Source organism: Lucilia cuprina, chromosome 5 (assembly GCF_022045245.1).
Source record: "Lucilia cuprina isolate Lc7/37 chromosome 5, ASM2204524v1, whole genome shotgun sequence".
Classification (NCBI taxonomy): domain Eukaryota; kingdom Metazoa; phylum Arthropoda; class Insecta; order Diptera; family Calliphoridae; genus Lucilia; species Lucilia cuprina.
In genome coordinates, this window is record NC_060953.1 from 30839626 (window position 1) to 30860178 (window position 20553).

A 20553-nucleotide genomic window follows, 5' to 3' on the forward strand; every position below is an offset into this window, starting at 1 on the left:
AGCAATAAGCAGTTAGAATTATTTGTAATTAAAGTTAAAACAATTACAAATCACTTCATATTTAGTTATTACTATTATATTACCATTTGATATTCTTCAATTACAACTAATTTTAACTGGTAAAACAACAATAATAAACAAAACTTCAGTTACATCAAATGTAATAATTTTCATTCTAACCCTGTCGTATACTCAAAAACAAGTTTCTAAGAAAAATTCTAAATCTGGGGACTATCCAGCTGTTTTAGCAGTTTATTCAACATGAAATTGTAGTCCTTGGCTGGGAACACCATCGTCTATTGTGATCGAGATGATTTGTAGGCAGCCCGTTACAGTCCTTAGAACGGCATTTTGGCAGCTTTGATTTTTTCCCCAGTGACCACACTGGACCAGCATAATTAAACACTGACCGACCAATCGTTTTATATGTAGCTAACAAGGTTTATATATCCATAGCCCAAGTGCTGCCGGCTAACGATTTTTGGACGTTGTTTCTACAGAAAATGTTTGGTTTGTGCAAGGTCGGAATTTGGACTTCATAGACCACGATAATAAATTTCTTCGACCGACAAAAATAGTAAAAACTAAAATATCGCTTTCTAACTTAATTGGTATATTCCTGACGGAATAGGAATTAATTTCACAATATATAAATGTCTATTTTTGCAGAAATACTAGTTATTCGAATACAACAGCACTATACAACGACATTCGTAGAGAACAGAAAAAACATTTTGCTGCCCAAAACAAACGTACTTCTCGCGTAGGCCATGTAGTCTCTAATAAATGTCCAACTTTTAGTCAGGGTCCTTATTATACCCACCAAGTATTCAACTGTTTATTGTGGATTAGATAATTGCATAGTCGTACAAAAATATAAAAATTAACCGTTCGTCAGTTAGCATTACCTGTAATGTGTTCAAAGTGTTTAGATATGGCTGTTTGCGTTTTTGATAAGAACATACAAACACCATCAAGCCTTGATATTATCTAGCAAGCGTTATGAATTTCGGTCCAACATAAATTCCTGAGTCTTACTAATCTTTTTCTGTATGTTAACAATTCGATTAAGATCTGGAGATTAGGCTGGCCATTTCAAACGTATCAATGCAGTAGCTAGCGCGAGTTTTACCCGCCCACGAAGATGTGGAGTGAAATTCCAAAAAGTATACAAACATTCCACTTAGATTAATAAGTTGAGAGGTCTGTCGTAGATAACTGTTAAAAACATTGTTTTATTTAAATATGTTTATATGTATTTGTTTTACTAAATTTATAATTTGTTAAAGGTTTACATATACAATGATTAGCAGAGAACATATTAATATTATTAATAATTATAGTAATTATTATATTGTATTTATAAAAAAAAGATAATGCATAATTGCATTTGCACTTCTAGCCTACAGGACACAAAACATTGTAAATTTAAGCTAAAAATTAAATTCATATTACGAATATTTTGATCATCAATTGATGTTTGTGACTTTCAAATAACATACAACAAAACATTCATTATCATTTTCTCCACAGTTCTACATTTTTTGGTACTTTTTTTCTATTTTTGTTGTTTGCTATAAATTAGCGCAAATAATAAAAAAGAAAAATATTAGATAAATCAACATTTGTTTTTGTTTTGTGTCTCACTGATATCGAATGTATTTGATTTGACTATTCTAAAATAATAAATAATAATGAAGCAAAAAAAAGTTTTATTTCTTGCACAAAGTGGCGGGCAAAAGTTAAATTTCTTGTTATTTTTTTGGCAGGGGAATCTTTTGGACAGGAGGTTTATTATGTAATTAAATGCGAAAAAAATCAATAATTCTAAGCTATATTAAATAATAAAAAGAACATTTTTATGTTAAACCATAATTTACTGATTTGAATCTTTTAATTTTTTATGGTTTATTTAAATACTTTATTATGCTGATCTTTATTTCAGATACGTAAAAAATAATTAATTAATTTAAATAAATTATTCTGATAATTTTGAATTCTTCTAATATGCATTTAAATTACGTAGAAGACCTCCGCAGACAATTAGAATAAAATAAAATCATTTTTATTTCGAACATTGATTTAGGGACATTTGAAAAAAAAGCTCCTGATAATTTAGAGAAGAATCTGATCATATATACACACTTCTTTCATATGTTTTTTTATTACATTAAATTTAATAACTCAAGTAGAATTTTAGCTCATAACACATTCTGTTTCAATTTTGTGGGTATTATTTTGATCGATCATTCATTTCTTCAGATTCTGTTTATTTCAAAAGTCAAAATTTACTCAAAAACTTTACAACAGCGAAAATTATTTTTATAAAACCGAATATTTTGAAGTGTCAGAGCTGCTTTGAATTTATCCTACCTGTTTTTAGATTTATAAAAAGGTAAAGTTAGCATTTTTATTATAAATTTGATTGTAGAAAGGCAAAAGCAAAGCCCTGTGAACAAATTTTAAGCGAATTTATTTAATTCAACTCATACAAATCTAACATAATAATAGTCTGGAGACTTGTGTTGAAAACTTATTTTTAATTGTGTTTAGATTCGCTTCTTTAAATATCATTTTTTATTTTTATTTCACCAATAGTCATCACAAGTCTTGAAGTTTTTTAACGATAAACTAGTCAAAATTGTGTGTTTGTGTTTTTTTTTCTTTCGAAAGGATTTCTATTTTATTTTAATGATAAATATTAGTTATTGTTTTTGTTATATTATAAATATTATTTTTAAATTTAGTTTGTTATTATTTACCATTAAAAATATGTATGTATTTATATAACTTAAGATTAAATAAAACAAAAAATAAGAAAAATAAAAGTGTAATAATAAAAAATATTAAAATAATAAAAAAATTATTGGTAATTAATTACAAATGTTTGAGTTTCTATTAGTTTCAAGTTATCTTATTATAATTATTTAAATTTAATTGTTGTTGTAACCATATGGATACGTTTCGAGTAGATTGGTGTCGAATTTTAAAGCAAAAAATATGAGGAAAAGCGTACACGTTTTTAAACATAAATGACGTTAAGACTTAAGATTATATCGTTTGCATGTAGTTGTGATGGTAAAAACGGGAAATTTAATAAAAAGTTAATTAAATAAAATAAGGACAAGTAGGAAATCAACAGAAATGCATTTAATCGACAATAGGCGTAAATAATGTTGTGGTGGTGATTGATCATGGGTCAGTGATATTTGTAATCTTACTTATGCATCTGTATGTGTATTATGTATAAGTTGTATATTTTAAGTTTATAAGGCTGAAGCAAATATCATTGACTTTTGTTCGCTGAAGGTGGAGTGGTGATGGTTTAAAACAAAAAAAAAAAAAACATTTCGTTTCATTTTTGTTACGTTAAGGATAACAAAAGCGCGCTCGCACTAATGAGGTAAATCTAATTTGGAGTGTTACGTTCAAACACAATGTTATTCAGTTTAAAGAATATCGAAATACTTGAATGGCATGATAGGTATTTTGTTTTGTTTTGTCACGTTTATATTAACCGTCATTCGCAAGCATAACAATAGACAGGCATACGAAAAAACGCACACATTTCGTTCATACAACCAAATGCTAGATTTTAAGAATATTCTCAATCCCAATCTACCACCCAGAGAAACGGACTACAACTTAATATTTAACATCGCTTAATTCCATCTGCTGATGTTTCTTAACCGCCAACGGCAATCATGAAGATGATGCTGATGAATTTTTTGTTGAACTTCCTCCACCGCTAGACACTCCGCGTTGCTTCTCAATGTATACATTCAGAAGGCGAACTTTGCTGGGATTTAGCATAGTCAGCTTTGGCTTGACCTTCTCCTCGCCCATAACAATGTACAATTTGACAATACAAAAGACTGCTGCTTTTCGCACCATCGACTGATAATCGTCTGTAAGTCGTGCCAAATGGGGAAATACTATATCGAGCTGTGACTCGGTCAACTCTGAACCGTGGCGGTCGGCCAATTCGGTTAGCAATTTCAAGGCACACAGGTTCACTGGATACGAGCCCGTTGCAATCACAGGATTCACTATGTTAATAGTCAAGTTTAGAGGCAGAGCTGGTACAATTCGAGGTATTAGCATGTCCAGTTCGCGCATTGTTTCCTTGCTCTTTGGATAGCAGTTGATGATCTTTAGCAATATCAGTTCGACAAAATTAATCCAATTGGGTTTCATTTGCGCCCGCCGGAGAATTTTGGAGAGCACATGGAGAGCCTCCACGACTACCTCATTTGAGCTGGCATCAAGCATGTTTAGTAGCATTTTCATGATGGCGCGGAAGTGCTTATTGGGTAGTTCACAGTTGCCGCTTTTTATACATATGCCCAGATTGACGAGAGCGCCCTGAACCTGAGGTACGGCCATGTCAGGTGTAAGATTCAGTGCCACTTTAATGATCTCACTCTCATGGGTGCCATTTTCGAGGATAATTTCGCCATTATCGGAAAATTTAAGATTTACTCCAGACGATGAAGATGAGTTGGTTTGCCCCATACCGGAACCAAGCGTACTGGCTGTCATTTTGTGATGTTGCTCCAATAAATTACCATCTAAGCGCATTGTTGTGCTTTCTGGTGTGTTTGATTCAGTTGTTGTGGCCGACTGAGTCTTCGAGTTCGAAGAGGCACATGAATCGAGGGCTTCACTTAAATGGCCGTTGTAGCCACCACCATTTGAGTTATTGGCCAAAGAGTTATACTGGTTTTCTATGCCGCCAAAGCAATTGCGTATTTCCTCAGTCGTTTTTTGAATGTTCTGTTGAACATCAACCTCCGAGTAGCCGAGCATCAAATCGTTATCAGTGACTGAAGATTGGCGTGAACGAGGACTTGTGAATTGGGGTTGAAGTGATGAAAATGGCCCACCGACATTGGGACTTTGCAAAGGTTTTGGACTGGAGCTTGACAGTGGAGAAGATGAGGGTGAATTTGTGCCCGATGTGCTGCTGCGACGCAAGTGAGACTGTATGCAAACCTTAGCAGAGTCCTGATATCCTTTAGGTAGGGTCGACAACACTTTAGTCATCTGGGGTGTATTTAGATTGTATAATGCTATGAGGCAGTGACGTGCCTGATTCCGCAGTTCGAGGCTTTTCTGGTCTCCTGCCATTTGAACGATTTTTAAAAGTGTTTTTTCGACTATAGGTAAAACAATGCCTTCTTCAGCACCAGGAAAATCTGTATTTTTGCAATACGTGTTGGCCAAGCTTGTAAGAAATTTGAGTATTGCAATACGTGTCTTTGTACAAGGTGTCTGTGCAGAATCAGACAAGATGCGGAAGACGTCTTTCATTTGGAGATCGGTTGGAAAGTATTCATGAACTACTTGTAAAGTTTTCCAGATTTTTCCATGCATTGAGTTCAACAACTCTGTGCCAAGTTTATTGAAGAGACGTGTCAACAGTATAAACAGCCAGTCATGAAGGTCGTTGGCGTAAGCCAATATAAGTTCGGTGACCGTCTCCAGGAAAAGCGAGTAGACTTTGGTGTGTGTGTCCATAAACATTTTACGGAACGTGTCAAGAACCAACTGCAATTGTTGCGGTGTCAACTCTTTGCCGTCAGCGAGGTAATGTGTAAGACTAATGAGGCCATCTTTACGCTCGGACCAATGTGTGGAGGCACAATACTGGATAATCGTATCAATATCTTCGAATGGTGGCCTTACCCAACTCCAGTCCAACCGATTTCTGGATCCCGACAGGGAATAATTTGAGTTGTTGCCTCGGGTATAAGAGGAATCAAACGAACGTTCAGAACACACAGATGATGCTTCGGAATCATCAGATTCCTCGCGGGACATTAGTTTTCGTCCCATACGCGCACCGGCCGAATAACCACCACGATCACGACCGTAATCACCCATTGATGCGTAATCTCCTCCACTGCCATCAGGAGATAAGGCATCAGCAAGAGCATTTTCAGCATCTCTACTTTGTTGAAGCAATCTAGCAGCAGCCAGTTGCCGGGTTGGTTGATTTCTCTCCGGAGTACGACGAGAATTGCCGGTAGTATACATACTTCTCTTCATGATAACACCTCCACCACCTCCGCCTCTTGTAGGACTCGTCTCTCTAGAACTGGCCAAAGATCTTGGAATGCCCGAAGCTTTTTTTGGAATTGTTCCAGTTGGCCTATAATATGATCCAATAACATGCTGTTCGCGCAACTTCGAACTTGGAGAGGTGGATCTAGATCCAGGTTGTGATTGAGATACTCCTGCTCTTCCACGAGCTCGAGGCGAAATTCCGCTATTTACAGTTGATTGAGTCGTTGCTTGTTGTTGACCAGCGCCTGTTCGCGGACGAGGCAGAGATCCTGTTGCAGCACTACTTGTAGTAGACGTACCGGTGTTTGCGGCTTTTTTACGTGCTATAAATGCGTATTGAGCACGCGCTTTGGCACGTTGTGCTGCTGCTGTATCTACGGCTGATACACTACGCATACCGGGAGCAGGTTTCTGAAGTGCACCTGGAGAGCGCTGAATACGCGAAGCCGTTGCAACGGTGGCCCTCCTTTCTTCTGTTCCACCACCTCCTCCGCCACCTCCACCATCTCTTTCTCTTTCAAGTGCTCTTTGTGCAGCAATATCTAAAGTTCCGTAGATTTGATCAGCCAAATCTGGAAAGTGTCTACGGAACACCCAATATGCTCGACGCGAATGTCGTCGTGCTTCACTGTCGGCATCGCTCATAGACTTCTTAATTATGTCACGTAAAAGAGGAGCACTTCGTTCCATTGCTTTAGTCGGCCACTCATCACACAGTAAACACAAAATTTCGCATAGAGCTGAACGAATATCCTTCGATTTAGAGTTCTGCAATGTTTCCGTAATTATTTTGATAAGCTTAGGGGCATGTGTATATTTTATTATATATTTCAATGCAAGTAATGAAGACGATGCAATGACTTTAGCCGAATTCTGAATCAGAAGTATTAATTGCTCTAAAATGTACTCGCAGAATTTGTCCAATTTTTGGTGAAGTGTTTTAGACAAAAAGGCAATCGTAATACAAGCCTCTCGAATTACTTGTGAACGCAGCTCTTCCTTCAAAATATCTAAAAATGATATCGAAAGTTCTTTTAACTGAACCGTAAAGAATTGAGGCTGTGACTGTATATTTAATATTAGAAGCGACCGAATTTTCTTCAAAGCATCGATACGTTTCTCCCAGTCATAATTCTTGTCGCTGATTATTGACAATATATTTCTGTAAATGTCGTCCATGTCTTTGGGATGAAATATATTTAACTGTGGCACTGCCTCGAATGAAGCCTCAAAGATTTCCATGGTGACTGCTCCAGCATCGGCTGCACTCTCAGCAGCGATATTATTTTTCGAGCGCATAGTAGCAGAAACAGTACGCTTAACAATTTTTGTGGGACGTTCACGAGCTGCGACGTTGTCGGCCTCATCATGGCCATTATTGTTATTATTTTGTGTCTGAGTTACAAGCATTGCCGACTTTAGTAACAAACCCTCACCTTTGATTTGATCAAATTTCTGCTCCAATATGGCCAACTTCGATGCTGGCATATCATCCATTCGGCGCAAATCAGGCCGCAAACGATCACCAACATGTTTGTATATTTCGACTAATGATTGTATAGCAGTGTCACGAACTGATACAGTAGGATCTCCAAGTAACACACATATTGACTGAATATAGTTACGCACACTCAACTGCGATGTTCCGTACTCATTAAGCGTATTTACAATTGTTTGCAGGAACTCCTCACGAACCTTTGCATTTTTATGTTTAAAACAACTGGCCGCTAATTTGTCAAGCAAAACCTGAGGTGTAAGAACTTTGTGTTCCATTAATGTTTGCAGTAATAATTGAGCCTTCTCGCGTACTGTGTCTTTGCTGTCGCCGAGACGATCGATCACATGCGGCAAAACTGTTGCGGTGTAGGCATTGAAGTCAGGACCCAGCCTTTTTATAAGTTCCGTAAATGCTTCCAACGATTTTTGTGCAATTTTAAAATGACTCCCTGTCAACCAGGGCATTAGACCATCGACTAACATGCCCATGTCCATGCACACTACCGAATTGGTATCATCGCTAAGGAATGTAACTAGATCTTCTGCTAATAGCGCCTTAACACGCATATCTGCCTTTGGCATCAACTGTATGAAACCATCCAAATCATTCGGTTTTCTGTACGCCATTTTTTAATATCTGAACTGTCCTGAACACTATAATAATTTTCGATTGAGGTTTTTTTGTGATTTTCTGAAAATAGTTAAGAAAAGGAAAAATATTTTAAAATACATATGTATATTTTTATGTAGAGTATTTGAATACTATTATTATTTCAAAATGTGTTATCTGAATTTAATACTTTAGTTTAATCAAGCATTAGAAAAAATATTAATATAAATATTCATAAATATTGAAGAATAAATATGACCAAAATTATAGGTATGTATTTGTTTTCTAAATTAATTTATTATATTATATTAAAGAAATATACATATATATAGTCAATTTATTAAGAGTCTTGATAACATGATTTTGTGCACTGATTTTATTCATATATGAAGAAAAAGAAATTATTATAACTTAAACCCAATTGAGCAGGACAGACAACACAAATTTGACCCACTCATACAGTACATTTATTTATTTTCTACTTGTTTGACAATTGTTGGGGTGTCAGAGTACATGAATAAACATTAAAATAAAATAAAAAAAGTTTTATGAAAGCTCCACGGTATTGCGGGGTGGGCGTGTGCGCAAGGTTAGGAGTGACAAGTCAGAGCAATGACAACATAAAGAGTGTGATAAAAACATAGAAAAAGTTAACAAAGAAAGTTTTTAATAAAAAAGAATAAGAAAATGTTACAAAATAATAGCTAACAAATAGTTTTTCTTATCTCAGACCACCGTTGCTGCTCAGCTGCTTGTAATGATGTTGGATAGAAGTTATACATACATATGTACATATTTGTTTGGTTGATTGGTATATGGCGAGGTGTATGTGAATCATCTTTTTGACAAATATGAATTTTGCACAGAAACAAAACGAACAAAAGAGAGTTGTTATATACTCGATAATAAAAATTTAGAAGCACTCTTTTTACTAACACATTGGATATCAACTTATAATTCAATAATGGTGGCTAAAAAATTCAAAGTTAGGTTCTAAATCGATTTGGAACGTCTGTCTAATAATAAAAGTGCAGGTCATTACATATAATATAACTTGATTATTTCATTTATCTCCTTCACAAATGTTCAAATTCATCATAAATGTTATATTTAAAAAAACATAGAATTTTGAAATGTACATTCTCTGTTTAAAGGGTCTTAAACTAATGACTAAACAAACGTTTAGGAATATAAACTAGTTCCTCAATATTTTTTTTGCAAAGAAATGGCAAAACAAAAATATGACTGAAATAGTGCCTATTGTGACAATATTTTATTTGTTTGCAGAAACTTTTTCACGAGGTACAACTGCTGCCTTCACAAAAAAATATTTTCTGCATATCCACATCTTGTTTATAGATCAATATTTCTAACAAAATGTGTATATTTAATATTTTTATTACAAAGATTTATAAATACGAATAATTTATTGAATAATTCTCCACTAAATGAACATCAATGAGTGTATTACAATATGTACATAAAATAGCAAATACAACAACACCAATTATGTACATTGAAAAAATAACAATACAATGTACATACATACGTGTATGTATGGAATACGACGGATACGACTTCGAGCTCGAGAGTGCCGACCACTAATTCAATATGTACGCAATTTTCTATTTATAATCACACAATGACGTTGACGTTTGTTGTACGTTCATGTTGTCTGTCGTTGCCTTGGTCATGCGACAAAGATGTTTTAGCATTTTTCTTTTCTAACTATTTTTATCGTGTTTATTTACTGTATTTCCTATTTTCACATAATATAAGTTTAAAATTTAATAAATTTGTAATAAAAACAGATAAAGACAATCAACATTAAAATATTTTGTGAAAAAAGAGGCAGAAAGATGGACGCAAGAACTACTACAGCAATAACAAGACCAAAGATGACGTTGTTATCACGCTAAGCATTGGCTTCCTTAGCTGACAGAGGCGATGCCTGTCGCCAGCAGAGAAATTTGATGGAATGTATGTATGCATGTGTGTGTTTGCCTTTGAATGTATCGGTATTAGTGAAAAGAATTTGACATTTGGCAAAGAATAGTCAATGAAAACAAAAACAAATAAAAATATAAATGAAATAAATTAAATTACTTTTCATTCTGTTTATCTCAACAAGACAGTGCAAAATTATACATTCATAGATATACATATAAATAAAAAAACAATAGAAAATTCAACGAACAATTGGCACATTGACCATTTCATGTGATAAAGACCGGAGACCGGTAAAAGTTTTTATATGCACATAATTTGTCTTATTTATCTTTGAGCAAATGATGAACTTTCCTAGTTGATAATAAAAATGAAAGCTATTGGTATTTTCCAATAAATATGTATACATGTTGTATGTATGAAAGTACATAGTGGGTTATGCAAAGCAAATACAAATTAGATTTCTGACTTAGTTACTGGTGTCATTTTATAATTTTTCTTACCTTCTAAAGAATTCGATTTGATCCTTATATTTGCGTCTTTATTTATTTATTTATTACAAACAGATGCAAATACTCGTTAGAAAAAGCAAAGAAGCAACAGCAAAAGAAGAAAAAATAGTTGTGGAAAAGGTGTCACAATAATAAATTTAGCAATTTATTTAACGTGTTGTTGGGTGGCAACGATAACGACACTTTTCTTTTTGAGGCAATTGCGGCCAAATTTTAGGGCAGTAGTGAGTGCTACCGTCTTACTAAGTTGCCACTACAAATTGATTTTGCCGACACAGGCAAACTGCTCGCAGGATGATGAATAATTCTCTGGCTGAGTGATCAGTTAATTCATTTAAGTTATGTTGAAATTTCACTTGGACTTTTTCCTGCAAAATAATAAACACTTTTGTTTTCATAACTCTATAAACAAATTTTCACATTTTATTAAATTAGCTTCAATCACAGCAAGAGATGATAAAGAAAAAATCTTTTATGTATATTTTTTCACTTCTACTCACAATATTCATGTAAAAACTAATTTTATTTTGTAAAATTCTTCACAAGAGGTGGTACACTACTCTTTTTGCTGCTTCTTATTTTTGGCCTTTTCCTTTCTTACGTTTTTTCTGATATCTCACTATTTTTGCTCTTGTCGTTTTTATTTTCTTCTTAAAATTTTTTATTTTTGCACTCTGTTTTTTCTTTCGTACTAATTTGTTCGTTTATCGTTTCTTTTTTAGCTTGTTGTTCGTTTTTATGTTTTTTCTTGTTGGTGACACCACCACCTTTTTCCGACGCCTGCAGAAAACTTTTTAATTTATTGTTTTTTCTTTAAATTTGATCATCTTTTAGAAGCAATTATATAAAAATTAAAAAATTTTATTTATTCTTTTCTTTTGCCATATTTAAAATTGAATTCACTTTAATTTTACCAACTATTTTTAAATTTTTCTTCGCGTATGTTATGTTGAAAAATTTACTGCTCGTCGTTTTTAGTGGATACTAATGGAATTATGTCATTTTGTTTGTCAAAATGAAATGTGCAAATCAGTGTTGCCAACGTTGCCTTTTCTGGCTACATTAAACGCATTCTACTTTTCGAAACTCCAAAGACATTTGTTATCTATAAGCCAGAAAATAACCTTTTCGGGATAGAATTGAACAATTTTTTACTTTTGAAATTCGATATTATCCGGTATGTTTCTCTGCCTTTAATATTGTTGTCATTTAGCAAATATGAGTTGGTCACACTGACGAAAAAGCGTATCAGTGATGGCAAGTACAGAATTTTTCGATCAATTTTAAACAAAGGGAAGAAAATATAACTTTGCTTTTATATAGTGTAAGCAGTAGTATATATTAGTTTTTATCTAAATTCCATAATATCTATTAATACATTTTTAAAAATAAAAAACATTTCAAATAAATACGTCGAAAGTCGCTGTTTCATTATAATACTACATTCAGAGACATCTATGTGTCAAAATATCAATAGAAACAGCAAATAAAAACTACAGCGTTGCCAGTTGCAAATTAAATCTGTATCATTGCCAGCACTGGCAAAATTTATAATGTATTTTAAAAAATTAATTAATATGTATTATTTTAAATTATATGTGTTCACGTAGATTTGGAATTGTAACCACAGTTTGGGCACTGACACACGTTCAATATATATTGATCAATTTGGATCACGACGCATTTAAATGGATTGATGAAAACCTCGGGTATGCTACATGTTCAATATTTTTTACGTCAGTATTTGGAATATTTTATGGATGATTAAACAAACGCCGCGAAAATCCCAAAATAACACAAATTTAGAAAAAAGTAATTTTCTTTTATATTTTTTAACAACTTTTCAAACGATATTTCATTTTTATTTGTTTTATTATATTTATTTTTCCGAATTTTACAAATGTATCGTGATCGATATCTCAAAACATGCTACATGTTCAATATTTATCATGTGATCCATTATAAATATTGATACGAATTTTGGATTTCAGAAAATTGGGGTTTTCTGTGATATGGAACACGATCCGTTAATATTAAATGCTACACCTTCAATACATATCATAATACAGCAAATATCACGATATATATTGAACGTGTGACACAGCCCTTTTACTTAATACATATTTTTATACCCTACACCACTATAGTAAGGAGTATATAATGCGTTTGTGTATACCAATCACAAAACGCATTATATCTATGTTTGAGGTTGCAATTTTTAAGTTGTTGAAAATGGTCTACTATTTCGCTTAATACAGCTCAAAATTTTGTTTATTCAGTGTGAGACTTTTGCTCTAAATTTTTAATCTAAAAACCATATTCCAAAAAGTTTAATATTTTCTAAATCTGTATTTAGTGACGATAATTTTAAACCAAAATAAATAAAAATCCACTTAATTGTTCTTCAGAAAAATAAAAAATATACATATTAAACTCATTTACACATTTTTGGCGCGTGGTACTAACTGCCGGTCCACACTAGGAAACTTTTTTCGGAAACTTTTGATTTCGCGTGAGAGAGAAAAGAAAGAATATCATTCATCTCTCTCTCTCGCGGTACGTAGTTTCCCGTTCTGGGAAACTTGTTTTGTTTTATTATTCTTTTCATTCGTACAACAACAAATCAATGCAATAAACACATATTTTGACCTGGTTCACACTAGGAAACTTTTTTTTGGGAAACTTTTAATTTTTGTGTGTGAGAGAAAGAGAAGAAAATATTAACCATATCTTTCTCTCACACACAAAATCAAAAGTTTCTCAACAAAAGTTTCCCAGTGTGAACCAGGTTTTTCTGAAACAAAAGTTTCTATGTGTGGACGAAGTCTAAGACAGGGTTCACACTGGGAAACTTTTGTTGAGAAACTTTAGATTTTGTGTGTGAGAGAAAGAGATGGTTTATATTTCTTTCTCTTTCTCTTACACACAAAAATCAAAAGTTTACTAAAAAAATTTTCCTAGTGCGAACCAAGTCTTAAGAACACTCATGTAAAACCCAAACAGACCTCTGGGAGAGCTGCCTTGAAATATAGGCGTTAATAACACAAGAATAGAGTGACAAACTGATCGAGATTAAGACTTGGTTCACATTAGGAAACTCTTTTTGGGAAACTTTTGTTTTTTGTGTGTGAGAAAGAAATATCAACCATCTCTTTCTCTCACACACAAAATCAAAAGTTTCTCAACAAAAGTTTCCTAGTGTGAACCAGGTCTAAGTCTTTCAGAGTTGATACTACCGTTGCCCCAAAGAAAAGATACAAATTGCTAAAATGTTTGCACTAGAAAATGTATAAGTCTGTCATTCCGTTTCTAATTTTTATAATATGATTTCCCCAAAGAGAAGACACAAATTGCTAAAATGTTAATTATACCCTTCACCTTCGCGAGAAGGGTATATATGTATAAGTTTGTCATTCCATTTGTAATTTCTGTAATATAATTTTCTGATCCTATAAAGTATATATACATATATTCTGGATCTTTATATATATAGCAGAGTCGATTTAGGAATGTCCGTCTGTCTGTCTGTTGAAATCAGTTTTTAGAGGACCAAGATATCGGCGAGATCCGAATCTTTAATAATTATGTTAGACATTCTTTCGAAAATCAGCAAAATCGGTCGATAAATAACGGAGATATGAGCAAAAATTCGTGACAACCTCTGGAAATTTCATTTAAAAAATAATTTTTTTCATGCTTTGATAAATAACACTGTGTATAATTTTTTAAGACATGATTGAATAACCATATACGGACACCACTATATGATAAAAGACCAAAAAAAAAAGACCCGTGTCTTCCAGTTTTGCCCAAAGTCATGCACGTTTTTAGTTATAGGCCCCCGAAGATTTGGGACCTCGGTGTCTTTTTTGAAAAAGTGATAATTTTCTCAGGCTCACATTTTGCAAACCGTTTGGAATTTTGATTTACTCTCTGAAGGAATGTTGTTGCTCTTATCACAAAGACCCAAAATTGTGAACATATAAAGTCAAAAAATTATCTTTACCTAAGATCTCAATTAACAAATTTCTAGAACATATGAACTTCCTAGGAATGATAGGTAAGTCATAAAAGTGAAAAGTTTTCTGAAATTTTTTTAATTTTTCTGAAAATCATTTTGTGGACCAGAAATATTCTATAATTTTTTAAATTTATTTTACCCGTAATCAGCTCAAAATTACGGATTTTTCGAGATCCATTTCAAAAAAATCGAAAATGTTTTATTTTTCAAAAATTATACTATGATTTTCAATCAAATTCAGGAAAGTTTTCACTTTTTCGATTTAAATATCATTCCTAAGAAGTTCATATGTTCAGGAAAGTTGTTTATTGAGATCTTAGGTACATTATTGTAGTTAACTGTTTTCTTAAATTTTAAACGGTTTGCTACTTATAGGTCTGAAAAAGGAAAATAATGTAAAACAAATTGAATTTTTGAAGATTCTGTAAATGAAGTTAACGTTTTTTTTACTTTATATGATCACAATTTTGGTTCTTTGTGATAACATTTTGGTTCTTTGATTAACATTTACACAAAGAGTAAATCAAAATTCCGAACGGTTTGCAAGATATGAGCCTGTGAAAATGCTCACTTTTTTCAAAAATGACACCGAGGCCCCAAAATCTTTCAAAACTGGAAGACACGGGTCTTCTTATTATTGGTTTTTTATTATATAGTGGCCGTATATGTTTTTATTTTCGTGTTGCACTGTGTAAGCAACAACAACACTGTGAATTGGAAAAAGATGTACATGTGTGTAGATGTACAGTGGGTTCCCGGTTTAACGAAAGATATAATGTCAGAACCATTCGTAAAAACAAAAAATTCGTTAAACCGAATAACATCTTTTCTATGATTTAATAATAAAAATACGGTAATGGAGGATGCAGGATGTTTATTTTTTAAATCTTTTTGAATGCACCCATAAAGTTTATGATAATTTCCATGCATTTTTATGAAATGTGAAAATGATAGAAATTAGTTTTTTTTTTGTTAAATTTGCAATCCAACCAAAATTGAAGATTTTTTTAAAAAAATTGTATTACAATTACGTAAGAAACATTATTTTTTGTTTAATGAAGTTAAAGTTGTTTCATTTCGAAAATGAATTTTTCTCTTATAAAAAAATATTGATTTGATGCCCATTTTAAACGATGAGAAAATCTAAGTATTTTATGGTAATTTTCATTACAAACAATTCCATTTCCATTTCTAAAAAAAATATTTTAATTAATATGTGTTTAATATCTATTGAAGTAGCGAAGCACACCGGATATTAGCTAGTATTATTATAAAAAACAAATATGTACTTCAGAAAATCTTGCCTTTACCAAATTTTATAAGGATATGCCCATATATTACCCCTATGAGCCCTTTTGAAGAAAATCTCATTTTGGTCAATAATAAGTAAAAATATTCCGGAATTAAGGCAACAAGGACATGGTTGACCATGTCCGACTATACACTCATACTTGTTATAATTTCTATTTATTTTCACATTGTTTTCCTCTTCCTGAAAATACATAATCTGATCGGAATTTATTTTATATATGAAAATGCAACTGCTCTATATAGATGAGACCAACTTTAATTTATTTGTAGGTGAAAATATTGTTGATCTCGTGTTGGTGTACACGATCAATATGTAGTGTTGTTTATAATTCTTCTGCTTCAATGATTTCTAGATATATGTATTACTACGTGTGGCCATACAGCTATAGACTTCAATCTCAACTGTGGTTTTAATGCATGATTGCAATATATGTAAGTAAGTCCTGCAAGTGTTAAGCAAAATAGTGAATTACTCGAAATTAAGACGTGATAGGAAAAAAATTAAAGTTAGGCTAAGTTTCAGTGTGGCTTTATCATAATTATGTTAATTTTTTAACGGAGGATTTCAGTGCAGATCAGTCATAGCTCCCATATAAAGACCTATTCTGAAAAATAATTAATCGTAAATCAATCAGTGCTTAAAAGGACATTAATATGCCATCAAAAATATTCCATTTTAAAACTGTTTTTATCAGTATACTTTTCCGAAAATAAAAATTTTATTAGATACAAGATCGACATGATTCAAAAAACTTTGTTTTGTTTTTTCACTTATTTTCTTTTTTTCTCATTTTTAGATTTTGTATGAAAAATTTTCGGTTTTGGGGATGAATGTTCCCATTTACTTTTGAACTGGATATAAGATATACATATATACTAAAATTTGCAAAATATATATTTTTATTCAATAAAGCTAACACTAAGTATCGAGCGCATGATATTATTAATACATTCAATACAAATCTAAATACAAACCGGTTTACAAGATCAGGCTTGACTTCGCGATTCTAAATAAGAATATTTTGGTATTTTTTTAAAATGTAGATTAGGTGATATACATTTAAGTGGGGTTTTGCATGCCAAAGTTCATTTTAATTTTGTTTTGGTGGCGATAAGAATCCATCCAGCCAGCGTCTGGCAAAAAAAAATATTTATTTTTCTTTTATATTTTGATCTGGTTACGTATTTAAACAAATTGCTTAAATAGTCTACATTATATAAAAAACAACGACTAAGGGTTTTATTTATTATGTTTTTATTTCATTAATTCTATTTATTCAGTTTTTGCTATATTTATTAATAAATAAAAAGATTTTTATTATTGAATAAAATAAATTATAACAATAAAATACAAAAAAAAAAAAAGAAAAACTGCACACAAATAATGACAAAAATGTAAATTAAGCATTTTAAATAGTATTCATATATCCATACATACATATTATGCATATATTAGTAACACTACAGTATATATTCCATTTATAAGGTTGTCATTCGAATAAAGATTATTCGATTAATCGAAGAATAAAATTGTTATTTATTTACTTCTTAATATTTTTTTATTGTTTGAACGTAACAATTGCAACATTATTTAAACACTTTACTTTTATAAGATTACAATTTATTAACGTAAATTTTAAATAAATTATTGCTATATTAATGTTTTTTAATAAAAAATTTAAATATAATTATTCAGATTTTATTTACATTTTATTAAAATATTTCAATTTAAACGGTTATTCGTCATTCGAATAGTTCGAATGATTGAATAATTTTTAAAATTTATTCGACTACTTGAAAAAAAATATTGCCCATTTTTATTCGAATAATTAATAACACAAATGTGTGGGTATGTATGTAATTATGTACCATATTTAATATACAAAAGGTATTAAATTTAAATTATAAAATTTATTCTCGCTCAAAGTAGGTTTGTTTGTATGTATATATGTAAATATGTATGTACATTGTACATACTTACGTATGTAAATATAAATTTTAAGATTTGTACAAGTAAGGAAATATTTATATTAAAATTTTCATACAAGTATGAATAAATATTATTATTCCACCAAATATAGGTAGATACAATTATCAAATAATTCAGTCTTTCATGGACACGTGTCATCAGTTTACTGATGAACTTGATGCACTGCTTGAGCTCTTCCGGATGGATCCTCTGGACAGCCCCAGTCTAGACGAGGCACCCAGCGTTTGACAGTTTTGGCAGCATCGTTTCCAGGAAACATTTCAGTAAATATACATCTGTAATAGTAGGCTTCTTTTGTTGTCGGTGTATTAATTGGGAATCTTTCGGAGGCATTAGCAAACTCGGCATCACTAATATGATCAGTGGCTACACGTCGAATGCTATCAATCCAGTCGTAACCTACTCCATCGGAGAATTGTTCCTTTTGACGCCATAGAACTTCATCTGGCAAATATTGGTTGGCGAATGCTGCTCGCAAAATGTGTTTTTCAATTCGATGCTTTTGTTCATCACCAAAACAGTTGAGAGAGCCCGGAATTTTATCTTCCGGCCTTATAGACATCACATAATTTACAAATGCTGTATCTAAAAATGGCACACGAAGTTCAATGCCCTTGGCCATTGTTACTTTGTTGGCACGCAGACAATCAGAGTCACAAAGTTGTGCAACCCTTTTCACTAATTCTTGATGGAACTCAGTGTAATTGGGGGCCTTAAAGAAGTACAAATATCCGCCGAAAATCTCATCAGCACCTTCACCGGATAAGATCATTTTTATGCCAGTGCTTTTGATATATCGGGCCAACAGCAACATGGGTAAACTACAACGGACTGTGGTAACATCATACGTCTCCAAATGGTAAATGATGTCACGAATGCCATCCAAAGCATCTGCAATTTCGAAGACAACTTCAGTGTGGTCACTGTTTATGTAGTCGGCTACCAGGCGTGCGGCTTTAAAGTCGGGAGCATTACGTAAGCCTACCGAAAATGTGGTAAGTCTGAAGTTGGGATCACGTTCACGACGTATTTTTGTAGCGATCGATGCCACTAAACTGCTGTCTACACCGCCAGACAATAGGGCACCAAATGGCACATCACATTGCAAATGAGATCGTACTGCACTTTCCAATCTAGTCCTTAGTAAAGTCAAGTCTGTGCTCATGTTTGGTATTTCACTCTGCCATTGCTGTTGGAAGTAAGTCCTTCGGATTAGATTATCCGCTTTTCCAAAGCGAAATTCGCCTGGGGTAAATGCTTCGACTTTTGGACAAACCTCTACTAAACATTTCATTTCAGAAGCTACCCAAACATTGCCATCGCTATCCTCTCCGATATACATTGGAATAATGCCAAATGGATCGCGGGCCATGAGGATGGTTTTTGAACGCTTGTCATACAAGACGAAAGCAAACATGCCTGTTATATGTTCAAACAAGTTTTCTCCATATTCTTCGTACAATTCGATGATAACATTGCAATCGCTTTTGGGTTTATAATGCCCACGAATTTTGGCAATTCCGTATGACAGCTCCAAATAATTGTAAATCTCACCGTTGGCAACTAAGATGACATTTTTGTTCTCAGAATATAAGGGCTGGTGTCCTGTATGAACGCCCACAATAGCTAAACGTTCGTGTATCATGACAACTCCCTGTTCTGGTATATGACAAACTCCTGTGTCGTCAGGACCCCGATGTCTTTGCTTGCCGCTTTGTCTGTAAGCAATTTCCCGCAAACTGTGCAGACTTCCGTGATACACCTTAGGTTTGATGGGTTCACCATCCTTTGAAAAAATAGCAAATATTCCGCACATTATCACAACTGCTACTGTATTTTATTTATTTAAATTTTAACTTTTCTTTTGTTTTAATACGTAAACGAATTTCTCAACCTCATTCAATGTCGAGTTTTCTGTAAATACTAAGAGAAATTCTCAGACTGTTGCGGCTTTTAAAGTGCCCAGTCGATGCAGAACCAACAAACACTCGCACACACAAACATAAATCCATGAGATACTGCTGCTACATACATTTGAGCGAATAATATACAATAGGGTGGTCTCGTTAGCATGGAAAAGAAATAAGGTACAATTATTAATACCAAAAAATAAATTTGAGTTCATTTTAAGTTACTATTTTTTAAATGTTTGTCGTGGGGCAAATATTTGTTGAGCTGGATCAAAGAATACATATTTATCCTTGGTCTTTCTTTTCAAAAAAATCAAAAATATTTACATACAAACATATATTCTTTTATAATTGCTCATACAAATATTATATATAAATATCTATGTACAAAGTTTATTCATATGAAGTTTGAAAAAATTCCGTTTTATCCATTGTTCTTTTTCATAAAATAGACCAATGGATAAAATGGTAATTCGCAATTACTATTTTGGGACCACCTTAGTGTATATAGTACCTATATGAGAATGTTTTTATTTTCTCCACACACTTCGATTCGGTTAATAGCGATAATGTAAGTTGAGATTATATTTATTGACTCTTAAAATGATTGATACTTATTAAAGGCAAATTAAACAAAATGTTTTTTTTTTAATATTTATTAAATGAATTAGTATCTACCTCGATGC

General features: G+C 32.6%; 2 protein-coding genes across 2 annotated transcripts; both read right to left on the bottom strand.

The window, feature by feature from the left end:
- Positions 1-1206: 1206 nt before the first annotated feature.
- LOC111675607 (CLIP-associating protein) lies at positions 1207-11638 on the bottom strand. Its single transcript, XM_023436388.2, has 3 exons — positions 11136-11638; positions 10627-11003; positions 1207-8257 (listed from the first exon to the last, which is right to left on the bottom strand). Exon 3 carries the CDS (start codon positions 8191-8193, stop codon positions 3703-3705), a length of 4491 nt encoding a protein of 1496 aa, XP_023292156.2. The 5' UTR covers positions 8194-8257; positions 10627-11003; positions 11136-11638; the 3' UTR covers positions 1207-3702.
- A 6341-nt stretch (positions 11639-17979) lies between these two features.
- LOC111675612 (probable asparagine synthetase [glutamine-hydrolyzing]) lies at positions 17980-19888 on the bottom strand. The gene has a single exon (XM_023436394.2). The coding sequence runs from the start codon at positions 19771-19773 to the stop codon at positions 18100-18102; it is 1674 nt and encodes a 557-aa protein (XP_023292162.2). The 5' UTR covers positions 19774-19888; the 3' UTR covers positions 17980-18099.
- Between the last annotated feature and the right edge of the window lie 665 nt (positions 19889-20553).